This window comes from Arctopsyche grandis, chromosome 4, assembly GCF_051622035.1.
Source record: "Arctopsyche grandis isolate Sample6627 chromosome 4, ASM5162203v2, whole genome shotgun sequence".
Taxonomy (NCBI): Eukaryota; Metazoa; Arthropoda; class Insecta; order Trichoptera; family Hydropsychidae; genus Arctopsyche; species Arctopsyche grandis.
The window spans coordinates 16,535,493-16,560,574 of record NC_135358.1 but is presented as its reverse complement, the minus strand read 5'-3'; the positions used below and the strand labels follow the sequence as shown (position 1 = coordinate 16,560,574).

At 34.5% G+C, this 25,082-nt stretch overlaps 1 protein-coding gene across 1 annotated transcript in view; it reads right to left on the bottom strand.

Moving 5' to 3' along the window:
* Nucleotides 1–25,082, bottom strand: part of LOC143910535 (uncharacterized) — a 90,928-nt gene that overhangs the window by 15,612 nt on the left and 50,234 nt on the right. The window contains exon 2 of the mRNA XM_077429044.1: nt 9,694–9,817. Within this exon, the coding sequence (XP_077285170.1) occupies nt 9,694–9,817 (124 nt within the window). The remainder of the gene's footprint in view (nt 1–9,693; nt 9,818–25,082) is intronic.

Genomic DNA, 25,082 nt, shown 5'->3' with positions numbered 1-25,082 from the left:
TCGAAGAAAGGAACGGTAACAAAATTAAGGTTTCGGGTGTACAGCCCTCTTAACGTTTATATCAAAAAATATGAAAAGTGTATGTTTCAAAAAATTAATTCGAATCGATCCGAAAAATTATGCTAATTTCTATGAGGTCAGTATATTGAATGGGCAAAGGGCGAATTGAGGCGTTAAGTAGGCGTTCGGGAAAAACGTCCCGGGAAATTCTTTTTGCGGGAAAAGCTTGTCTGAGTTTTCCCCGCACAACAGTAGTAACTTGTTTATTGCCCCCCCTGACACTGTGTGTATCTCCAGGAGATAAATCCGTAGAATGTGTCGTCTCGAAAAGACTCCACACTCCGAAATGGCTGCGAAAGTTACACCGTTCGCTTTGTCCTTTGCGTCACGTTCGTGTCCGCGTGATACGACGTAAAAAATATATAAGAAAATCGCACGAATTGAATAGAAATGAGCGCCGTCTATTGCGATCGTGTCTTCTGAATTTTTATTCCGATTATAGAACACAATGGGCAAATAAAGATGATACCTCTTTATTGAAAGTATCACCTTGTAAACATCTCCCGAAATAAAAATCAAAATAAATCGCTTATATCGCCCTTCTAACTATGTATAACGGCCAAACAATCAGACACTAGATATACGACAAAACAGAAATATAAAAAATCAGTACAAATTAAGACCCAGAGAGAGAATTTATTATCTTATGGGACATACATATGTATGTACCCGGTCTCCGTGACGAGCCAGAATGTTAAATTACAGAAAACGCAAATATCGGAAGGCAAAGATCGAAAATCGAAAGATCTTAAGTCGAAAGATCAAAAAAAAGGGTGCATGGTAAACGGTACATACTCACTTAATTTGCGCGAGCAGGATACAACAGGAACAAGAGGAACAGGCTTTTCTTCCAGTATTAATGTGCGCGCGCAGAATACGGGAGGAAAAGCCTGTTCCTCTTGTTCCTGTTGTACCCTGCTCGCGCAAATTAAGTGAGTATGTACCGTTTAACATGCACCCTTTTTTTTGATCTTTCGACTTAAGATCTTTCGATTTTCGATCTTTGCCTTCCGATATTTGCGTTTTCGGGCGTTTCACTTTCGGGCCCGTGAGGGAGACCGCATCATATCAGCATTGACAGTCATTCACCATCCACTGCTGGATGAAGGCCTCTCTGTTTTGGGCGACTCTCATCCTTGTCATCCCACACATTTTTCCAATTTCATCCACCCATATTCCTTGTCGCCTTCTTTTCACCATTTTATATTTTCTTGGAAACCATTCCTGCTCTTCTTTTATTCACCTTTCGTCCATTTTTCTAGCCACGTGATCCGCCTATTGCCATTTTAAATCTCATCTCTCTCTTCATTGTGTCAACTACCCTTGTCATACGTATCAGCCACATTTTCCGTTTTATATCTTTTCTCATTTTGCCGAGCATACAGCGTTCCACACTTCTTTGCGTACAATAACATTTTGCCTTTCGATGTTCAGGTTTAACATCCATACGTAATCACTGGCAAAATATATTTACTGAAGATTTTTCTTCAGGCAAAGTGACTTAAGATCTTTCGATTTTCGATCTCTGCCTTCCGATATTTGTGTTTTCTGTAATTTAAAATTCTGGCTCGTCACGTAGACCCGTATGTACCTTGTATGTATACGTATATATGTTTGAAAAACGGAGTACTTAATTAAATTTTCATTTCACAGGAACTTTTTAAAAGCTTCCCTTCTCCGAATACACTAAACACGTAATATGAAAATATTCGATAAACTTCCTCTAGAGTTGTCAAGAATTTGCATACGATATGAACGCGGATAGTCCGACGAACGAAGGTATAATACATACATACGGAGCTACATACATTTGAACAATGAGGATTTAAGCTGGTCCCGAACGTGTTGGCACTCGTGATTTTGTGTTTAATGTGTTAAGGATGTTTTCTCTCAATTAGTCGTGAGAAGTTTACCCTGTAGAGGGTTTACACGGCGCCTCGCTACTACATATATGTACATATGTATATACAGTCGGGACCGAAAGTCGTGCAACTGCCACCCGCCTAACCCTCCCCCCCCCCCCAATATAAACTCTAATAGACGGCAATAATTCTTACAATAATTTTATCGTTACACGTTTAAATTATTGCGACGCTGTTGGGCAATCGCGTGCGCAAACGGGTTGAAATAAATTGCCAACGTATTAGCGAACACGTCATTTGAATATGAGAACCGAAATTATAACGTCAAGCATTTGTCGGCCGATTTTTTATTTTATTTTATTTCGGGGGAGGGTGTGTAATTTTCGAAAAAAAAAATGGAAATATTTTATAATGTCACTCGTTTTAATGCTTCGCTCTCTAATGGTGTAATATAATTGCAGGTGATGTATGCATTTTTGATACTTTAAAAATAGAGCCCAGATTTAATTTCGGAAGTATGTATGTATGTACAAATGTACATTTATATTTTGCAAAAACTCAGTCGGTAAAAATACTGTTCAATAAATAACAGATGGATCTTTTCCGTCCTTATCTTCGTGTCATGACTAGAGGTAGGATAGTCACAGTGCTATCCATTGTTCCATTGTTGTAAATCCTTTGTAAAAAAGGTTCGGCAAACCTTTAACAATGCATTTACAACCTTTGAACAATACGCGGCACCTTCTGGGTCCCGACTTTCCCGTCTTCTGACTTCATTAATGCGGCCCATCATGGTCCTCTAGTCTTCTCGACACCCCCTATCTTGCAGTGACTACTACAGTTTTCCCAGTGGCGACCCTGACCTGGTCAGGGCTTCTTGTTGGGGATCGACTTCTTTCTCTGCTTCATCAACTTTATCACCTCTGCTTTCAAAGCTTCCCATAACGTTTTCTAATTTTTTTCAGGCTGTTCTGGTCTCGCCTCGCGATGTGTCCAAAGAATTGGGGGGATAAGCCTAAGAAAAATGGATTATAGCCTATTGCCAAGTTCTTGCAGGATGAAGGCATTGGTTATTTTCGCTGTCCAGGAGATTCTAAGCACCCGTCTCCAACAACACATTTGATTTTAATAGTTATTTCAATCGAACATGTACATGCCTTTACAGATCGACAAGTGTACTAATACAGATACAACACAATAATACAATTAATACGAGCATTTTATACAGAGCGAATTCATAAAAACATCATCCACAGTGAGATATATGGAGACATTTTTGCAGCATTTTATTATAGAAATTGGCGAACCTCAAGACGCTGAATAATTTGAAATTTGAGATAGGAAAGGAGATGCTAATTTACAGGAACCGTTTCAATAAAAATCTGAAAAATTGGCAAACTCTGAAAGGAAACGTTCGACCTGGAGTCACAAACCAAGATCTGGCCAACAGCTACTGGTGGGAATCGCACCGTGACCATTCCGTTTGAAAGCATAATATGCTAACCACTAGTCCACAATGCTGGTTAATCTCAAAAGCGTCTAAAATCTATTGTTTTTTATGGACACATGGTGATGCCTCAGTCATTCCACATTTTGCGTAGTTTCGAAATTGAGCTTTTCGCCTGTAAAATAAAATATTAATGTGCATAAAAATATAAATGACAAAGTCAACGTAACTGAAGTCTTAAGTTTAAAATGAATCGATTTCACCCCCACAGTTATGGTTTTATCTTGAAAATATGATTTTTAAATGATTTTATCTGCAAAAAATGATTTTATCCCGATCATGCGAATTTCTAAACATGATTTTTGTCAAATTTTGTAAAATTTGAATTTGTTGGCGCATTCACGCTTCTTGAATTTACTTTTTCGCTGTAAGTTATACATAGTAGCATTTACTCAAAGAAATTTGTGGAATTAATTGCTAAAATAATTTACACCCATTTCAAATTGAACTCAAGTAAAGCCTAATTTAAAAAAAATGTATTCAATCCTCATTGCACTGTTCGCTGAGATTGTTCATTGTATCATTAAATTAAAATAAAATAAAAACTCACACTCACAACGCTACTTTGTATAGATATCGATAATAGCCGTATTTTGTACGTACATACTGTATGTACGTACATATGTACTGCAGATACGGCAATTACAGAATTTAAAGACGATCACAACGCTTCGTAAAGTAATTTCAGAGTCTCCAAACGACAATTACGACCGAATTTAAAGTGAATCGTGTAGATTCAAATCTGAGGTCGTCGAGGTCCTTGAAAGGGATGCCCAAAAAAAAAACAACCGCCAACTATCGCGTCGTGTCTGTGCGGCCGCGCCGAAGGAACTTTATTAGATTTTCACCGGAGATAAGCGAGCTGAAACCGAGTGGAATGTATAATACCCGCATAATGAAAATTTTTGCGAATCTCTCACAGGTCATTAACCAGAGTGGAGATAGTCCGGAACCGGAACCGGAACCGGGTCGGAAAAACCGACGCGGACCGTTGCGGCGACGCAGCGCTCAAGAGCGATACATCCGCTCAAGAGTTAATTACAATAATACAATGTATCGGAAATAATTTCATTAAACTATATAATTCAATCAAAAAAGATTTCCAAAGCAAAAAATCATATATGTATATGTAGGTACAATATGAGCATATCGCATAAGTTGTTTTAAGTTGTAGCTACATATGTACAATATATGTATCTACGTTACAACAAATATATCAAATCTCCTAAAATGCATTTTTGATCTGCATGAGAGTGCACTTGATTTAATGTAATATTCCGTGTATCAACTGGAAAAACGCTTTGATGGTATGTTCTATACATGTTTTACCGAAGCTAAGAAACAAAGGCGTTAATATAATCGAATAAATTGTTAGAAAGCATTTCAATTCAATGCCTACATTTCAATACGATCTTCAAATAAATCCGTTTAATTATATAATAAACAATAAATGTGTGTATGTACCTACAAATGTATAGTAATAATTGAATGTTGAGAGATCTTTCCACGTGTACAACTTCAACTTTAATTTGAGGAAACTCTCGTAAGTTTTGTTTTCTGTTGTGAATTTTGCGTTCAGAGTGCGCAAAAACAAAACCGTAAAAATCCCCCAAAGGAGCTCCCGACGAAACGACGATGGTTCCCAAAGTTTAAACAATTTCGTACGTTTCGGCACAAAGGCGAGTTTCAAGGATCGCGTATTTGAGAGCGGCTTATTGCGAACGCGAAAGGCAGATTACTTGTTTTCGTAGGTACATATGTACATATGTACTACATAGGTACCTGAAACACGTCCTCTCAACCTACAAACACACTCTACACGAGAAAACAACTCGAATAATGTATGGAAATCTTATTAAAACCGTTTCCTTTAATTATTTTCGCACAAGTATGATCGCAAGTGGCGTATTAATTAGACACGTTTCGATTCAATCAGTCCCGTACCCGCCAACTTTTCTCATTGTCTACGGTTAAACTTGATGTAATTGGTATGAAATTCTTCACGAACAATATGACCGAAATATTTGTACGTATGTACATTCATAAATACACTCTAAGGTAAATATCTGGCATTACGTAGATGCCATTACAAAAGGTTCTGAGAAATTCAAAATACGTCATTAAATTTGAAATATCTCCAATTGTAATTGGGTAATAAATATATAATGCATCCAAAGCAATTCTATACATATGAACATATGCACTTAATAACATGTGCTTTACATATAACGCCAAAGTAATTTTATAAATTGACCTAACCCTCTTAAGTAATTTTTTGACGTCGCCAGCTTCACGCTCCGTTTTTATGGTTCTTAGTGCGACTAACAATATGAAACTATGATAATACGCAATTTAGATAAAATGTATCTAAGAATTGTCGCATTGAATTTCTTAAATGCGAATTTGACCCAATACAAAATAAGTGTTAATAGTTTTAAAATCTATGAATGATCACAATATGTATCGTGTATTAAAGATATCACAATATGTCTCGTGTATTAAAGATATCACATATGTAAATGTATACAAAAAGAATTTTAGTCAATATTGTCACAATATGACGTGTCTGAAAATATTCATATGCCCACGGCAACACTTCAAATATCGGAAGGCAAAGATCGAAAATCGAAAGATCTTAAGTCGAAAGATCAAAAAAAAGGGTGCATGTTAAACGGTACATACTCACTTAATTTGCGCGAGCAGGGTACAACAGGAACAAGAGGAACAGGCTTTTCCTCCCGTATTCTGCGCGCGCACATTAATACGGGAGGAAAAGCCTGTTGCTCTTGTTGCTGTTGTATCCTGCTCGCGCAAATTAAATGAGTATGTACCGTTTACCATGCACCCTTTTTTTATCTTTCGACTTAAGATCTTTCGATTTTCGATCTTTGCCTTCCGATATTTGTGTTTTCTGTAATTTAACATTCTGGCTCGTCACGTAGACCCGTTTCGGTGACATGTAAGATATGAATATAATCGTGTTGGTTACTGCTGTTAACGTGCAGTTGGCGATTTGAGCTGTACTGGTATTAACGAACCTTCAAACATGATAAAATGTTTCACGTTCGACTGCAGTGTAGGTAAATAAGCAAACATCAGAAAATCATAAAATCCCTTACATTTAAAGTCAAAAATGATGATAAACTTATTTAATTAATATATTATGTATTTTAAATAAAAACCACAAATTAATGTGTTAAAAGAGAATTAGAAAATGGTAAGGAGCGTCCAGTGACGTAAAGGCGTAAAATCGTAATTACAATGGCGTTTTCGTATCGTAAGCTTTTTTTTTGTTTTATTAAAAAAATGTAACGGATTTAGTTAGTAGTTTTAGGGTCGGTCCATTATCGGTGTTGCGATCGCTTCCGGTTGGGCGACTGCTTCCGCTTTTTACTTCTAACACTTTACCACCCCCACCCCCTCAACCGTTGTAAATTATTAATAATACACCGAGGAATCGAAATTTTGCGATTTCAAAAAATGTATTCACGTAGAAAACGAATCCCTCCAAACTGAGAGATACGTTTTTTTTCAAATACAAAATAAGGTATATATGTAATATGTAGTTACAAAAATCTATTTATTTTTATTTTATTTTATTTTTTTATTTTTTACATATACATATACCAGGAAAGCCTTACGGGTAAGCCCCAATGCGCCTTCCTGGACAATTACAAATTACAATTACAATGCAGTCTTTTTTTCTTATATAAGTCACTGAATTACGAGACACTGAAAAACTCGCAAATCAATGAGACATCTATCAAATTGTACACAAACTTATTTATTGCACATTAATCAATTACAAATAATAGGTGACATTAATGTATAGGAAGGATTTTAGCCAATTTTTTCCGGGAACCGTTTCAACAATGAAATCAGAGAAAATGGGCAAATTCTGATAGGAAACGATCAACCTGAAGTCACAAATCCAGGTCTGACCAACAGCATACTCTGAAAAATTCAGTTTCACTCGAGGCCCGGCCCTGGGATCGAACTCGGCGCCTCTCGACGCTAAGCAGAAGCTTAACGACCGAGCTATGCTGCTGGCTATTGTTTCAAATCTGCGAATTGAACGTAGAAAAATTAATTTTCGAATTTAACTAGCGAAGAAAAATTAATCTTCACTATTACTCGAAGCACTAAAATAAATAAATAGTTCGCTTGAAATTAATTATTCGAAACATTTTCAAGATAGACTTGAATCCTTTGAAAAACTATAGTTTTTCCATCATCCAACATTGCAGTGAAGCGGTCGCTTTATGGTGGGAGAATAGTTTAATAAATTTGAGCGTAATCAATGTAACATTCATTAAAAGTTTTCGCGGCCTTTTCGCAAAGTTTCCGTTTGTATAGAAAAGAGGTTGGCCGTCAAAAGCGAGCGAGCGGGGGTCTATCGCATCGGCGAACCGATCAAATATGGCCGACGAAACTGGTCGGGTGAATTCGCCCAAAGCCGGCCCTGAACAAATTAAATTCCGTGCGAGCCGACTGGTCCGGCAAAGACGAGCCCTGGACTTGTGGTGGACCAGGGCCGGACCGCACACATCGACGGACTGTTCGAAACCGCACCGGATAATTCCATTTCACGGCAATTTTCACCACTCTGCTGTGTACTATGGCCCAGAGAAAATTAAAGAAAAACGTTTGATAGGACGGATAGTCGGACCAATTTTGGACAACTACATACATAAATACATATGTATAATATGTACAAAGATCAACTTTGTGCAAATACGGAATTAACCGAAATTTATTTATAAAGATTAAACTATAATGATTTTACTATAAATTTATTTATAAAGATTAAACTATAATGATTTATAATTTATTTCACTATGGCCGGAAACATAAGAACAAAACACAATATTAAAACATATAAAAATGACAGAAATTAAAAAAAAGTCCTCAAAGGTATAAATTTGATTTCTATTTCAGTAAGAAGTATCTAATTTCAGTAAGAAGATTTCTAATTCAGTATCACACGTTCGAGTTTAGCGAGTGTAGGAGTAAGCATGTACATATGTATGTATGTTTATTAGGCCGGAGCAAAAAATGAGAATCATTAATTTTCATTAATGGAGTTGGTGGAAAACTTTTGTCGTATCAAGGAAACATTAAATAAATAAAAAAACACTTATTTTTAACAATATCCTGTGCCTCCAACCAATCAATTTTTCTCGTCGAAAATTTCGATAAAGTAGGTTTTTCCGATTTTCGAGAAAGTAGGAGAATAGTTTCGATTTTTTTACTATTAAAAAAATTTACCTATTGAAGTTTATTTGGGCTAATTATGATAAGTTTTGATCGACGAGAATTCAAAGTCGCCGTTTCGGTCGAATGTCCCATACGAATCCGATCGCAATTGGTGTTTGTATCCGAATCCGATTGCAATTGGGTTATACATATGTACATGTGTTATTTTCAGAAAATCTTCATTTTTCCCATGTTCCCAAAATTATTTTGAAAATTAAAGTCATTAAGAGCTTCTTTGGGTGAATACCTTTAATCTACATAAATTCCAAAAATGCCCGAAAAATTAGGAATTTTATGAAACGTAAGGAGGCCAAAATGACGTCAAAATTCGACGTTACACCTGACATTTTTGCATGTATGGAGACTTTCGAACGAAATGCCGACCTTTAGTAGTCGAAAAAACCTGTAAAAACTTATTTCAACCGACCCAAATAAACTCAGTGAATAGGTGTATACTGAGCGTTTATAATTTTTAATAACGAAAAAATCTAACTAACTATTCTAGAGAAAGAGATATATGAAAAAAACCTCCTTTTTCAAAAATTTTAACGAGATCAATTCATTGCTTGGAGGGATAGTTTGCTTGTTTAAAATCAATGACATTTGTTATTCAACGTTTCCTTGATATGACGGAAGTTTTCCACTAGGTTTGTCGATAAAAATTCAAATTTCGTATTTTTTATTCCGGTCTAATGTACATACATACCTTCACGCATAGACAAGAAAATAGAACACGATTAAGAGATCTGGGAACATTACGGAGCCCATAAACAAAGTCCTTCAAGAATTCGCGGGAAAATGCTAAGCAGTCGACAAACTTGCCACCTTGATACTGAAAGTTCACGTTGAAATAGCAAGGATGCGTGTCGTGTGAAAAGCGCACGCTCGATATAGGAGTTTGAAAGCGCAAAAACTTTTCTGTTTGTTGGTTCGATTGCATTCCCGGAAATTAAAGGTAAAATTAAATCAGTCAGAACAATTAAATTGAAAACGTGTAGGTATACTCACGGACACAGCTTGTCGAGCTCCTCCTTTCTGGATACGAATTTCAGATCTGACGTGTCGGAAAGCACTTGCAGGGGACGAGCGCATTTCGTCAATTCTTGATCTCCACAATTTTGTTCAGCGGCTCCTGGAAAATAAACGAAGTTAATATCGAAGCCTGAGGCATCTAAAAATACGACTGAGTGTGAACTCTTAACAGAAACGTACAATCCGACAAGTCAATGATACAAATGTATTTACAGTACAGTCACTCACCATCCACTGCTGGATAAAGGTCTCTCTAGGACGCTTCCATTCGTCTCTGTTTTGCGCAACTCTCATCCATCGCACCCCTCACAATTTCCTTTTACCGTTTTGCATTCTCTCGGATAACATTCTAGCACTTATTTTGTCCACCATTCGTCCATTCTTCCAGTCACGTGGCCCGCCCATTGTTATTTCAATCTCTTTACTATATCCACTATGTCCACTACCCTTGTCATACTTCTCACACACGTGTTCTGCTTCCTGTCTTTCATTGTCATGCCGAGCATACAGCATTCCATACTTCTTTGAGTGCATTGGACTTTGTGTAGCATCTTGACGTTCTATGTTCAAGTTTCACATCCGTACGCCATCACTGGCAAAACGCATTGATCAAAATCTTTTTCTTCAGGAAAAGTGCCATTTTTGATTTAAAAACAACATTCATTCGTCCAAATACACTCCATCCTAATTTCATACATCTCTTTATTTCTTCTTCTTTACTTCCCGAAATGTCTATTATTTGACCTATTTATTAGATATATGTTAATTAAAACCAAACTATTCGCGTGAAAGACGCAGTATAGTGGTAGATGTAGTTTATGGAGTACCCTCCGCACTAGGGTTTCTGATTTTCCAGACTTTTTCAATTCCCGGGACACGGGACGGAGCCCGGGATCGTTCCGGGGATTCCCGGGTTCCCGGGACACATCATTCAATTTAATATATTTTTTATAAAAAAAAAATATTTATTTATATACGAAATATAAAAAAGTTTTCTAAAATATTTCTAGATTTGAATTCAAAAATTTCCTGCAATGGAAAAAACTCTTTCAGTTTCGGTCGAAGTTGATTTTATTGTTAAAAGGGACGAAAACAATACTTATGTAATAATATAATTCCCAATTGGCACATATAATGTATTTACATATGTAATTAAAATAAAAAATAAAATTATAATATGTAGTATCCAATCCCAAAATCACTTAAACGACATTTCAACGTACGGATTTCAGCTAAAAAAGGTCTTTCATAGTAAACAAGTATGTTAATCGCCTCTAATACATATTATGTATCAGCTCGGCTTTCAGACTAGTGAAATGTTTTTTGTTTGATTTTTTTTCCGATGGATAAATAGGGTCATACCCAACTTGCGTTCCCCAATGCGAAATCGAAGTGTTCTTTTTTTCATCGCCAGTGTTATTTGCAGAGCTATTACCCTGATAAACACGAATGAGCATGGGTAACGGCTAACGAAGCCGAGAACTGAAACGGTCCGGCCAAACCATCCGGCGAAATCGAGTTCATTGTGGAAATTAAATTCTTTCCAAGAGGGTAGAGGCGGGGGGCAACGACGCCATTCCAGAGCGCAAACTGCCGGCCAGGGGTCTGCAAGCGTGGTCCGCAGCCCATACAAATTACCCCTTATCAACCAACCCCTCCAGCCTCCCGCCCTCCATAAGGCGCCCGCTTCGCCGCAAACTTGTGCTGATCCGTCAGCAGATTAATCTCCAGGCTAGGTAGGTGGAGATGGGAGCTAGATGGGGAAGGGAGGGGGTTAAATTAATTGTTACAATGATAATAAAACAATACTGCCGGCGTTGACCGCCCCTGATTAAACTAGACCGCCCCCGTCTGGGGTGATTATTGTTGCAACCAAGATCGTTTCGCTCGCGAAGAATCTACACTTAATCAAATTGGCCAATATTTATTTTGAACTGTTATCCCGCTTGAAGGCGATCTTAAAGGTCGCGTCTAATTAAATTTTTACCGCAAAAAAATATAATTAAGTTTATGTTCTAAGAAAACGTTTGAATGCTTGTGAAAATTCGTAATTCGTAATAAAAAACGCCAAATAAAACGAATACTTAAGTTTACGTGAAAATATAATAATTATGATCGTAATAAACGTTCGCAGTATACCTCTCATAAAAGAGAAACAGTGGCTCATCAAAAAAATATCATTTTAAAAAAAACTTTGTAGTGTACCTGAAAATATAAATTTAACCATTAATTTTCCCAGTATATTAATTAGATTATTTTTTGACGATATTTGTGTGCATATGTTATAGTTAACGTGTATCACCCAGTTGTAATACAATACATATGTTGACTAGTTTCAATATACATACATATGTACATATTTCATCTAATCTGGTACCACGTACCAACTACCGTTACAGATAAAGTGTATTTTTAGTTAGAATATATTCCGTCTAACCCACGTAAGTTGATTCATACGGCGAATTACATTTCAACTGGTCAAAATATATTGAAAGGTCAAATATAACTGAAAATGCATCTCAATTATAGGTTGGTACATCACTCCACTAGTAAATGCAGTTGGAAAGTTATTTTTCTTTCATTTTTATGTATACATTTAATTCCTATAAAAAAGTTGAAGTTATGGAAATCAAATTTACAAAAGAATGAGTTGGATATATTTTCACTTTCCAAAGAATTCAAGGCCACTACCAATATTGAAGCTAGTAAAAATCTTTTTATAGACCACTTGGATAGTTTAGTGCTGCATTCTTTCAATTATTTCAAGACGTTGATTTCTCAAAGTTTTTGTGGATACAGAATCCATTTAACTACAATGAAGAAGACGAATTCGAGCTGACAACCATCGAAAAAGAAAAATTTATAGAATTATCATGAGATAGCTCACTAAAACAAAAGTTTCAAAATGAAACCATAATTAAATTTTGGATACATCTTAGTATGAATATAAATCTTAGTATGAATAGTATGGAAAGTATGAATCTTTGTATTGCAAAGCAATGCAAGTGTTTTTGCCGTTTGTAACGTCTTATTTATGCGAAACGGGCTTTTCGGCACTAGCTGCAATGAAAACCAAATATCGAGCCAGGTTACAACATCCTTCGCATTAAATTTTGATGTGTTAGATGTAGTTTAATTAGTAATTTAATATAAAAATAAATATACGTGTTCGTATAAATTTATGTTATAGCAATTTTTTTTTATTATTCTGTCTATTGAAGTGTTCAGTATTTTTTTTAAATACAGGTTTATTATTATATCTATTAAAAAAAATAAGGTAGGGAGGCGCGGAAAAAAAATTTTTTTTTTAGGGAGGCGTAATAGCATAAAGTTTGGAAACCGCTGCCGTAAGGTCAAAAAAGTCCTCTTGATCGTGAATTTTAGCTGTTTATAACGGTTATTTTCAGTTGTGTGCCAAATATTGTCATTACTAGAGGTAGCATAGTCACAGTGCTATCCATTGTTCGGCAAACCTTTAACAATGCATTTACAACCTTTGAACAATACACGGCCCCCTCAGGCTCCGGTGACTAGTCATTACAACTTACTTCTAATACGTAAAAGCTAAGAATTAAAAAAATCTAAAGCTGTATTATTGTGAACAAACTTTTGTGTAATACAAACTTTTGAGAAAATTGTGTAGCTATTCAGCAAGCATAAGTTTCTAAGTGTCGAAGACCATATACGTGTCGACAATTACCATTAGTGCTATTAAATGTGGGATGCATAGAATCTGCTCAGCGATTCGAAGTTCCCACCGCAAAGCCACCCCAGGTACACAATGGTCCTAATTATTGACTCGAATGGCAAACTGTTCCCGTAAGGCGGAACCGCAGACGAAATTGTTAAACTAAAGACAACTGCTCAAGACCCTAACACCCAAGAGACGCAGCCTCGAGGTGTAATTAACTTTTAAGGGTCGTCAGGGACTGTCGAAGAGTGCTCCGTTTCGAAATTCCCTCGTCATAAGCAGAGAGAAAGTGAAGCGGGAGGTTGAAGACGTAATTAGGGCTTATCAATTAGGTGCTCGCAGAGGCTTTCGCGAGGATTAGATTAGTTAACGACGAGGCCTCGATGAAGCCGCAGCCGAAGCTTTTGAAGCTTTAAGCTTAATCGCAAAAATCAGATGGGATAGACGGCTTTCGGTAATCGTTGCAAAATTCTGATGAACGTTGCGGAAATTCAGGATGTTTCGCGGTAATCCGATTTGTTCAAATATTGTTCCGAGTCTTAAAATTTGAATCGAGCGCTTAATTGGGAAACTTCGTGTTTTTCGCGAGTGTAAAATCTCCTTTTCGACTCTCACTGAAAGTAATAGAATCAATTATGCATTCACAAATCTTAAAACACTCGTTCTGCAAAAAATAAAAACTGTCTATTGTAGATATATGGATATTAATTACTACATTCGATTGACACATAAATTTAAAAGTATATTTTGTAAATTATGTAGTGTAGGCAAATCCCAAACGTTGAAAAGAAAATATTCGAAAGAAATAAAAAAAACACCTCTTTAAAACAATTATTACATACTAGTTGTTTTACCCGGCTTCGCTCAGTATTTGTAATATAAACAGCTTAAACATGGCGAATCTAATAGTAAAAATATTCATTTGCTTTTTTATTAAATTTATTTGAATCGAAAAAAAACAAGAGTAAACTGCCACTTACGGATGCTTACCAAATTTTATATATAGCTGGGTATTAGGCTTAAATTTCAGTTCACTAAACCAAAAGGTTTCTGAGAAACACCTCGATCCTCTAGAATAAAAGTACTACTTCCGGTTCAGATAAAAATATTTAAAAAATATAAGGTTATACAGATTATTATTTCTATTACATGTAAAAAAAATTTAGTCAGTTAGCGGTTTGGGAGATAATTGAATTCAAAAACTTAAAAAAAAAGAGGACACCTATAAGGGGAGGTACCATTTCTGGTCAACTTAAAAAATTTAGGTCGTGTCGATAAGAATTTCAGTAACCGATACTAAGTTTCAGTTCGATAGGAATAACGGTGTTCAAAAAATCCCCAAAATATACAGACACACACACACATTTTTTCTAGATCATGAAAACGTGATCAGTGATCGATTCTGAGTTCGAATCAGTCAAAATCTCGAGTTCGAATTTTAGCATGATCACAAAACTCCATCTATTGTTACGACGTACATAGATAAAAAAAATATTCAAACAATCGAATCGTCATAGAAACAGACTTGTCTTCGATTTCCAACCAACTATAGTTACAAACTTACAAAGTCTCTTTCGAAATTATATATTAGATGTATTATATATTATACCAGAATCCGGCGGCTCCCCCGGCGCCCCCCGTCCACATGTCGTCATGGAAATTTCGACTTGTTTTCGAAGTTTCCAACCAACAATATTTACATACAAAGTCTCTTTCGAAATTATATATTAGATGTAATTTCAAGGTTAAATGTCAAAATTTACATATCAATATCAAATGACTTAATTAACGTAATTTTAACTCATACAATATAGTGGAAAATTAAAATAAATAAGCTTTACATAATATTTAAAAAATAAAATATAAAATATGGACAATTCATAATGAATTTCATTGAACGTCTATTAATGAAATGGAAATCAATCAGTTTACATAATCTAAAAGCGGTGGTTTTTGTCCACAAATTCAAATATCGCAGTGCAATTTGTAATTTAATCAAAATTACTTAGTATACTGAAATTTAATTAATCGAATGTTTTCCGTAATGTCATAAAATATGACACGAATAAATTTCGGCAAAAGTAAGAAAATTAAAAATTGTATGTAGAAATAAAATTTTGAGTGGAATTACGAGCTATTAAAACCTGAAAAAAATATTTTTAACAATAGAATTATTTTGTGAAAAATAAACACAACAAATTTAATATATGTATACATACACATGTAGATATGTACATATAAGAGTGAAAGAAAATCAAGATGAAAATTTCACCATATTGAAAAAAAGACATTGAAACGAGCGAAATCCAGCAATATTTTTCACTTCGTAAATCACAAGTGACACCAACTTAGTTTTCGCGATTCGCAATGGATTTATAGTGGTGTGCAATATAAAAAATGTTTCCTCTCCCACGAGACGGATTTTCCCGCTCTTTTTCTTTGCTCGGAAAGAAAAACGCTAGTGGGGCACATCAACTCGAAGAAGCCGGCTTTTTTATTTATTGCGTCCGGAATACGGTAGTTCATCAAAGTGAACTTAATAAAAGTTTGAAGTTCAATCACACGTATTTCAAATTCGATTCGAGAGCAAACCACCAAATGAACAAAAAAAAATATTCGCGTAAAATTAATAAGAATATCCTCTTTGACTAGAAGCGAACGTCAATTTTTAACGAAAAATATTTAACAATGTAAACAAAAAAAAAAATAATGCATCTGAGATTTAAAGGCCTTCCTACGAAAATTGTTAATATTATAATGTTAAATATGCACGCATCGTTAATAATGTGTGTCTTTTACACGATGCGAAACTTCTCTCATCAGCAAAGGACGAGGGAAGTTTTCTTATGGGACTCGGGGGAGCGTAAAGGACCGCAGAACTAAGGGCTGCTGCAACGTTGAAATCCTATATCATACATTTGCTCTCGAGAACGATGAAAATTTTCTCCGAAAATATCACGTCTTGGATATTTTTGCGTTGTTTAATTTTTCCCGATTTCAAAATACGCTCCAAGCCAGTATAAATGCATATGTACATATATTTCAGAAAATATTATATTATTACGACAAAACCAAAATACCTACGCAATTGGCGAATGAAAAATCGTATTTATTTAATAAAAAAATTCGGGTGTGACCAACCCATGACTTTATTTATGTATTTGAGGAATATAAGAAAGTCCAAAAAACAAAATTCGATATTGAACCGTACACACACATTCACACGTACCGGCAGCAATATGAAATAATGACAGCATTTTCGATGCAAATTGAGCGCTAATGTATGGGAGACATGCACAAGACAAAAGTTCTACTTCCAGTTGTCGAATTTTGTTAATTTTTTTTTATTACTTAAAATCACTATCGGCAATACACATTAAATATCAAGAAAATAAAAATTAATTTAAAAGGTCGAAATAAAATAATGAAATATAGTTATAAAAAAATACTACTTCCAGTTTACGAATTCAGACCAAAACCTTATCAACTCTAAGTTATAACATTAAGATTACAAATACAAATTTTCAGCTTGATACGTTCAGGGGTATGGACAGAATAGTGGCCACAACATTTTTGACCTCTCTAAGAGGAAAAAATCCCACTTCCGGTTTATTAAATTTAGGCATTTTTTTTTATTTTCATCACATTGATCCAAGAATGTTACTTAAATTTTTTTTTGTGAAGAGCACACACGTTTAAGGGGTCGAAAAAAATAGTGGAAGAAAAATCGAACAAGAGTAAACTGCCACTTCCGTTTACGGGCGCTTACCAATTTTAATACATAACTTGGTATTAAGCTTAAACTTGTAGATATGAAATTTCAGTTCAATAAACAAAAAGGTCTCTTCATAAAAAACCTAGATTCTCTAGTGTCAAAGTACTACTTTCGGTTCAGGTAAAAATATTTTTAAAATATTAGAGTATAAAATTTATAATTTCTATTACATGTAAAAAAATTTCAATCCGATTCAGTTTGGGAGATAATTGAATTCAAAAACTTAAAAAAAGAGGACACCTATAATGAGAGGTACCATTTCCGGTTAACTTAAAAATTTACGTCGTATCGATAAGGATTTCAGTAACCGATACTAAGTTTCAGTTCGATACGACTAACGGTGTTCAAAAAATCCCCAAAATACACAGACACACAGAGGCACACACACATTTTTTTTAGATCATGAAAACGTGATCAGTGATCGGTTCTGAGTTCGAATCAGTCAAAATCTAGAGATCGAATTTTCGCATGATCATAAAATTTCATATATTGTTACTACGTACATAAAGTAAAAAAATATATATATATACATACAGATATGCACGTACGTAGATCTAGTAAATCTGTTATTTTGAGACATGCTCCCTTTCTGTGAAATCCATATTTTTTCCAAATGTAATGTTTTAACTGTCGACTGTGAGTAGTGTCATTCGCAAGTATTTGCAGTCGTGACATCGTTACGAATATTGTCACATCGCATTCTCAATACTATACAATATTTTGCCTTAACTGATAACGAATGACAAATTTAATATAAATCATTACAGGCGCTCTAAATTTGATAAAGGTTACGAAAATCACATTTTTTTCTGGTAGACTTACCTCACTTTTCAACTTATAAAAGATACGAGTACAAAAAGAAAATATATGACAATCGGATAACAGGGGAACGTTGTACTGGTGAGACAGTGCAGATTTTCACACCCTCTCCTCCTCTCCCATATTTTCCTCCTCCCCCACGTCCTCCTGCTCCCTAACCTTCCGTTTTTAATGGAGGCACGTCCGGTATAACTTGCTTACGATATTTTCAAATCGGATACTTTTCGTTTCTATCAAAATGGATATTTCCGAGCGCTTTATTTCTGCCGCTCGAATACTCATCGGCTCGTTTTGAACCGGAAGTTTGCCGTGACGCAGATATATCCCCACCATCAAAAACTGCGATATCTACGTACATACATATACATATATATTCCCTATCTTATTTATTTGTTTATTATCAACATCAAATTCCCAATTCCTTTTCATGAAAAAATAAAGTAAAAAATAGAAATAAAATAATCATATGTAATATATTCATAGGATAAATCAATTAGCACAAAGCCTTCAAACACCTTATCACGGCCACAATTATTATTACATTCTTACACATTCTTTACAATTTTTTACTCTTCCGGTAACTGTAGCTAGTGTAGAGAGAACATTCAATAAATTAAAAATAATTATAGATTACAAAATAAATTCGATCAATGAACTATCTTTGCTTACGATTGAGCATAAAGAAGCAGCCAAAATGTACCTCAAACAACTAATTCATGATTTTGCAAACAGTAAGGTTCGAAAGAACAAATTTTAAAATATGTAGGTGAGTTTAATTTAAAAAATTATATTATCTACTTACATATTAAAAATAATTGTATTTATATTAATACTGCGTTGCAAAATCAAAAATTTGGTATTTTGATTTAAAAATTCTAGGGGGGGGACCTTGATGATTTTTTGCTTACGGGCCTAAAATTCCTAGTTACTCCACTGTCTACTATATATAAGGAATGTTTACAACACAAGTTTTGGTGTTGTTAGTATCATGTTTCCCTTGAATATTTTGATGCAAATTTTTTAAATAAGTGTATAATGGAAAAAAGCGTAGGTATACATTATTCCACAATTCTTAAAAAATGTTATTTACGGATGTAAGCGTCCAATTAATATCATAAATTCACTTTCATCAAAAAATAGATTATTATATAGCACATTATTGTAACATTTGAAGTAACATCTGTAAACAGCCTCCCATTTAAATTAGTGTTGCGACAATTATTAATTAATCGCAACGTGGAAGTTCGTACATACAATTTTAGATTAATATCAAGAGCTGCGTGATAAACATCCTCAGGTAACATCGGAAACTCACTTCTCGCAATATAACACATGTGTTATGTACATTTGTATATCGTCATATAATCTACAAGTCGAATGTTAATAGAAACTTAGAACCCAAAATCTAAATATGTATTATATAATTAAAATGAACGTAAGTGATGTTTTATTTAATACCAAACAAAAGTACTGTACATATAATGGTATTAAAGTATCGTCCTATATCGTTCCGGCAAACACTGAACATCCACTTTGGATTAAAACCATGAGTGGAGTACACATTGATTAAAAATGAACAAGCTTTCATTATATAGAAAGCTCAGTTATTCTTACTATAGTGTTCAGTTCAATAAAAGTCACTTACATAGTTAGAAATAAATTAACAAGGACTAATTAATGTGATTAAATATAATACTACCACTATCGTAATTCGTTTAGGGACAGTGTAAAATGTAGCGAAGATAACCAGCGAAGAATCATTTTCGCAAAAGTGTAGAGCACTTGACTTTAAATTATATCGTATATTTTCATTATTCATACAGAAAATATGAATGAGATAAGTAGAATGTATATAAACGCCGTCATTACGGGAACAACGAAGACACAAAAGGCAATAAAAACTCCGATATGATAATGGCTCGGCGAGAGAAAAAGACCAGGTCTGCAGCATCAGGTCTCGAGGCGAAGATGCACCGAATTTCCATCCAAATTAATTTTTCTCCTCATAGTCGTCGACGTCGAAGTTTCCATGAATTCATAATGCAACGTTGAGAGCGAGAGAGCGACCTGACGATGGAAATCCTAAGCCACGGAGATGGTGACGGGGTCGACCGTATGCAAATCCAGACGACCTTAATGGCCTGAAAAACACATCATCGAATAATTTAAACAGGGTCGCTGAAAACGGGCACCAGAATTTCCCATCGGATACTTTTAAAAGCCCATCACGTAAAATCGTCAGCACTAATACATATCTATTATGAATATTATGATAATGTAGGGGGTAGAAACTTTTTATTTTTGTAGCAATCTAAATTGTAGTACGAGCCATTCAAATACGGAGCCCATTTTACTCCTATGAATAGTAATATATGTACATATGTGCTGCGAATTTTACCTGTAGAAGAAATTATGTTTATATTATTCGGTCCAATCGTCAATAACAAACAAGGCAAATACCAATTTCAAGGCAAAAAATCTCCCGAGTTGAACAAATGTTTACTATTGCTTAGTCGAACGGAAAACTTTTATCGTCACAAACGTATTTCCTTCACATTTGTGCGTGACGTTTATTTACATACGAATAAAAATATATACATACATACATAGATGGATCCCACGTGATATTTAAATACGATGTATTTCGATAAAGACTCGTAATATTCCAATTTTTTGACTATGTCTATTTACAGTGTAACAAGCTATATTTTTAAATGAGTTTATAAAAACTTTTGTTTTTATTTACTAAATATACTATACATATGTACATACATATATAAATTTAAATGTACTATACGTATAAATTTGATGTATTTGACGTATGTATCTTCTAATCATGTTTGCCTTAAAGCTATCATAGGAAAATGAAAATTATTCTATATTTTTACAAGCTTTTTATTTGCTTCACTCTATTTATAACCACTTGCACTCTTCATGTCGCTTTACCGACATAGTTAGCTAACATTGAAGTAAGTTAATGAATCCGACATGAAGAGGAGTTTAACCATCAACGAACTCATTAAAAATTCAGAATCAGATTGAAGCGACGATAGCTAGCTATCCAAACATGTTTTTCTACCACCCCTTCACAACTTATAGGCTAAACAGTATAACATTTATTTTTTCACTCTCATTTACTCTCATCTTATATAAACATAATACACATAGCTTTTATACTTTTCGCATACATTTTCAATTCATTAATAGATGAAATAAAGTAATATATTGGTAAAATTTGTAGGCCTATTGAAGTGTTTTGGCCAAATCATAACCACTACGTAGTTGTCGCTTGGCGCAGAGTGTTGGAGAGAGATATTCTGGAGCGTCCACAATCCTCATCAGAAAACCAATAGTTGTTGCGATCCTCAGGAATGAGAGTATCGACAAGAATATACATATTAGAGATAAAGGCTCCTTGCTTCCGGGCAAGCCTACGGTGACATTAACAGAGTGAAATTACTAAATATACTGTGCATTGAAGAATTAGACTGCTCTAAATAAGTGAAAATATACAAAATTCTGTAACTCTAAGAAACATAAAATAAAATAAAGCTTTTTTTTACCAAAACACTTCCATAAAATAAAAATTCATTGAATCGTCATTCTTCAAATAGAAACATAAATTAAGAATCCATATCAATTAACGTCACAAAGCTAACAATTGATTTCATAAATAAATACCCGTAATTTGATAACGACGTAAACTAGCCTTAAAGCATGCTAAAGCTAACAACAACAAAAAAAGAAATAGCTTTCAAAATGATTCCCTTTCATGAGAAAAGGAGAATAAAGTGAAATCCGCGTTATACGATTTTGAATATCGCTTCATATGAATACGTTTACAAGTTGCCCGTATTCTAAAACGACGCCTCCATTGTCCCATCCAGAAACGGTAGAATGAGTGGGGAGGAGTTGTATACATAATATTTTTTTTTTTTTGCTTTTTTTTGAATATGTTTCGTCTGGTGAAAAACTTCCCTGATAAGGCAGTGGCTTACAAAAGCTCCGCCGAAACGTCCGGACGTTTGACGCGTCCGCGCTTTGTGGTCGGCGAGTGTGCGAAAGCCCGTAAAAGTGTGCGAAAGTCCGTGAAAGCTCGATTCGGGAAGGGTAGGTAGGATAGGGTGTGACACGCGCGTTCATATCTCCCATTCAAGCCGCGCGGACATTGAAGCGTTTCCGCTTTTCCGGAAAAACTCCACGCGCGCACACATTTACAATAATCTATTCGTGGAAATGGGCCGACTTTGGAAAAATTCGACTTCGATCTTTCACATGCTCGTCGAAATAAGGTAAATCGACCTAATTTGTCGCGAAATTTACACGCATGGATTTCGACGTTTCTATAACCCACACAATATCTCTGTATGTATTTATCGCGTTATCATGAAAACGACCATATGTTCAACTCGTATACCCAGTGAATTGGTAAAAACGGTGTTAACAGTTCAAATTTATTATTCGGCGATCCTCAAATGACGCAGCAACAGTTGAATCTTGCAGCCAAATAAAGACATTTAACGATTTAATCACTCTGCTATGAATGATAAAACAACAACGCAATACAGCAACCAGCAGCGTGGACTAGTGGTTAGTATATTACGTTTTCGAGCAAAATGGTCACGGTTCGATTCCCACTAGTAATTGCTGGCCTGACCTTAGTTTATGATATTCCAGGTCGTAGTTTGTGATGTTCCAGGTCGATCGTTTCCTATAATTTTGCCAATTTTTCCGATTTTCAATGAAACGGTTCCTGTTAATTGGCAACTCGTTTCCTATCTGTCTTGCAAATCTCAAGATATTCATCATATTGAGGTTCACCGATTTGTATAATAAAAATTTATTTATTTATTTATTTATATATAATTTTAGCTATTAGCTAATTTACAAAAAAATACATATGAATAACTTAAATCTAAAATTCTATATTTAACTTACATGTACTGTCCCTCACAGAGGTGTCTCTTCGCTCCTCATAAGAATGCATCCATGGTTTTAGAAGACCTGATGCACTCAGGGAGGGCGTTATACATTAGTACACCCCTGTAAAAGACACCCCCAGCTGTCTTTCTTTTCCTAACTCTGCCTACAACTAAATTATTCTTATTTTCTAGTGTAATGATTATAAATATCTCTATTTCTTATTCTATAATCCTTAAAATAATCGGGTAATAACTCATGATCTAACTTATAAACAAACGATAATGTGCTTAGCTTTAAACTATTACTAATACTCAACCATCCCAATTCATCTAACATACTTCTAATACTTTTTAATCTACCAACATTCAAAATACCTCTCATAGCTTTATTTTGTAATTTTTGTATTTTCCCTATATCTTGGCCACTAAACAAGTTAAACACAGTGGCACAATACACTACGTGTGGAAAGACAATTGTATTATAGACTAAAACTTTACTTTTTCTATTTAAAACATTTCTTAACCTAAAATGCTGTAAAAATTTCGCCATGGATGCCACTGTGGATGATGTTTGTATGAATTTGCATTGTATAAATACGTTGTATTGCTTGCATTGGTTGTATTGCTTGCATTGATCGTATTGTATCTTTACTAGTGCACTCGTCGCTTTAGAGCGATCTGTAAAGGCGAGTGTACGTGTTCGATTGAAATAAATATAATATATCTTTATTCCACTTGCAATCTATGTATAATAAAATTAATTAGTCACGACACAGCCGCGCACAACATATTAATTAATGTCTTCATTCCACTGAGAAATTCATTCCCTATCACGAACCTCTTCCACTTAAATTTAAGACAAAATGTGAATGCAGATAGGTAGAGGATAAAACATGTATTGTGAGGCTGAGTAAAAAAGAACAGTTTAGTAAAAAATATTATATCTAAAGATATTTTTTTTTCGGCCACCCGCTTCAATTTATACCCGTACATCAGAGATACGATTGTTAGTCTTTTCCTGCCTGAATAAACAAAAATATTTCTCTGATGAACTTTATTTTGCCTAATTGCCAAACCGAAATGCTTATATTTTTATGTATTATAAAAATTAATAATGATATTAGTGTACGAGTATACTTTTCTATTGTACAGAAAACATTTATTGAGTTGTGGATATTAGTATAGGTATGTATGTACATACATATGTACATAGACAAAGTAATAAAAAGCTACTGAGATGTCAGTTCTGGATGTTTTTTCTGTAAAAATCGCACTATTAATTGCTATAGAGAAAGTACGCATGTATGTACATACGTATATACATACATACAGTGCATACATTTGAACCCCTTTACATTTTCATACATGTATTTTTTCTGCTTTTAATCTGTTTAGTGCACTCGTCGTTTTGGAGCGATTTTTTAGGCGAGTGCGCATGACTTATTGATAATAAATATAATATAAAATAAAAAAAAGAGGACACCTATAAGGCGAGGTACCATTTCCGGTCAACTTAAAAATTTGAAAAAAATTTACGTCGTGTCGATAAGAATTTCAGTAACCGATACTAAGTTTCAGTTCGATAGGACTAACGGTGTTAAAAATATCCCCAAAATACACACCCACACAGACACACACACACACATATTTTTTCTAGATCATGAAAACGTGATCAGTGATCGATTCTGAGTTCGAATCAGTCAAAATCTCGAGTTCGAATTTTCGCATGATCACAAAACTTCATCTATTGTTACTACGTACATAGATAAAGTAATAAACATTGTGGTTATATGTACATAATATTATTATAGATGTGTATATTGATAACCTATTAAAAATGTATTTTGAAAATGTACAAGATTCGTTTTCCAATTTATCAATTGGTCCCAAAATAACATCATGTCTCATTAAGTTTTCAATACAAAGTGGGAACACTAATATAGAATTGGCTATGAGCCTGAGGGTTCAACATGTTATATATGTACATCTGTAAACGATTTTGTTTAATTAACAAAAAACGCGTTTTTAATTGCTTCTTTACGGAAAATTATAAATAATTAATTCCTGAAATATTTGAAATTAAAATGTAACTATCTATGTTATTTCAAATATTTACACATCATTATTAAATCGTTTTTAGTCGATTAGTTACTCTTGA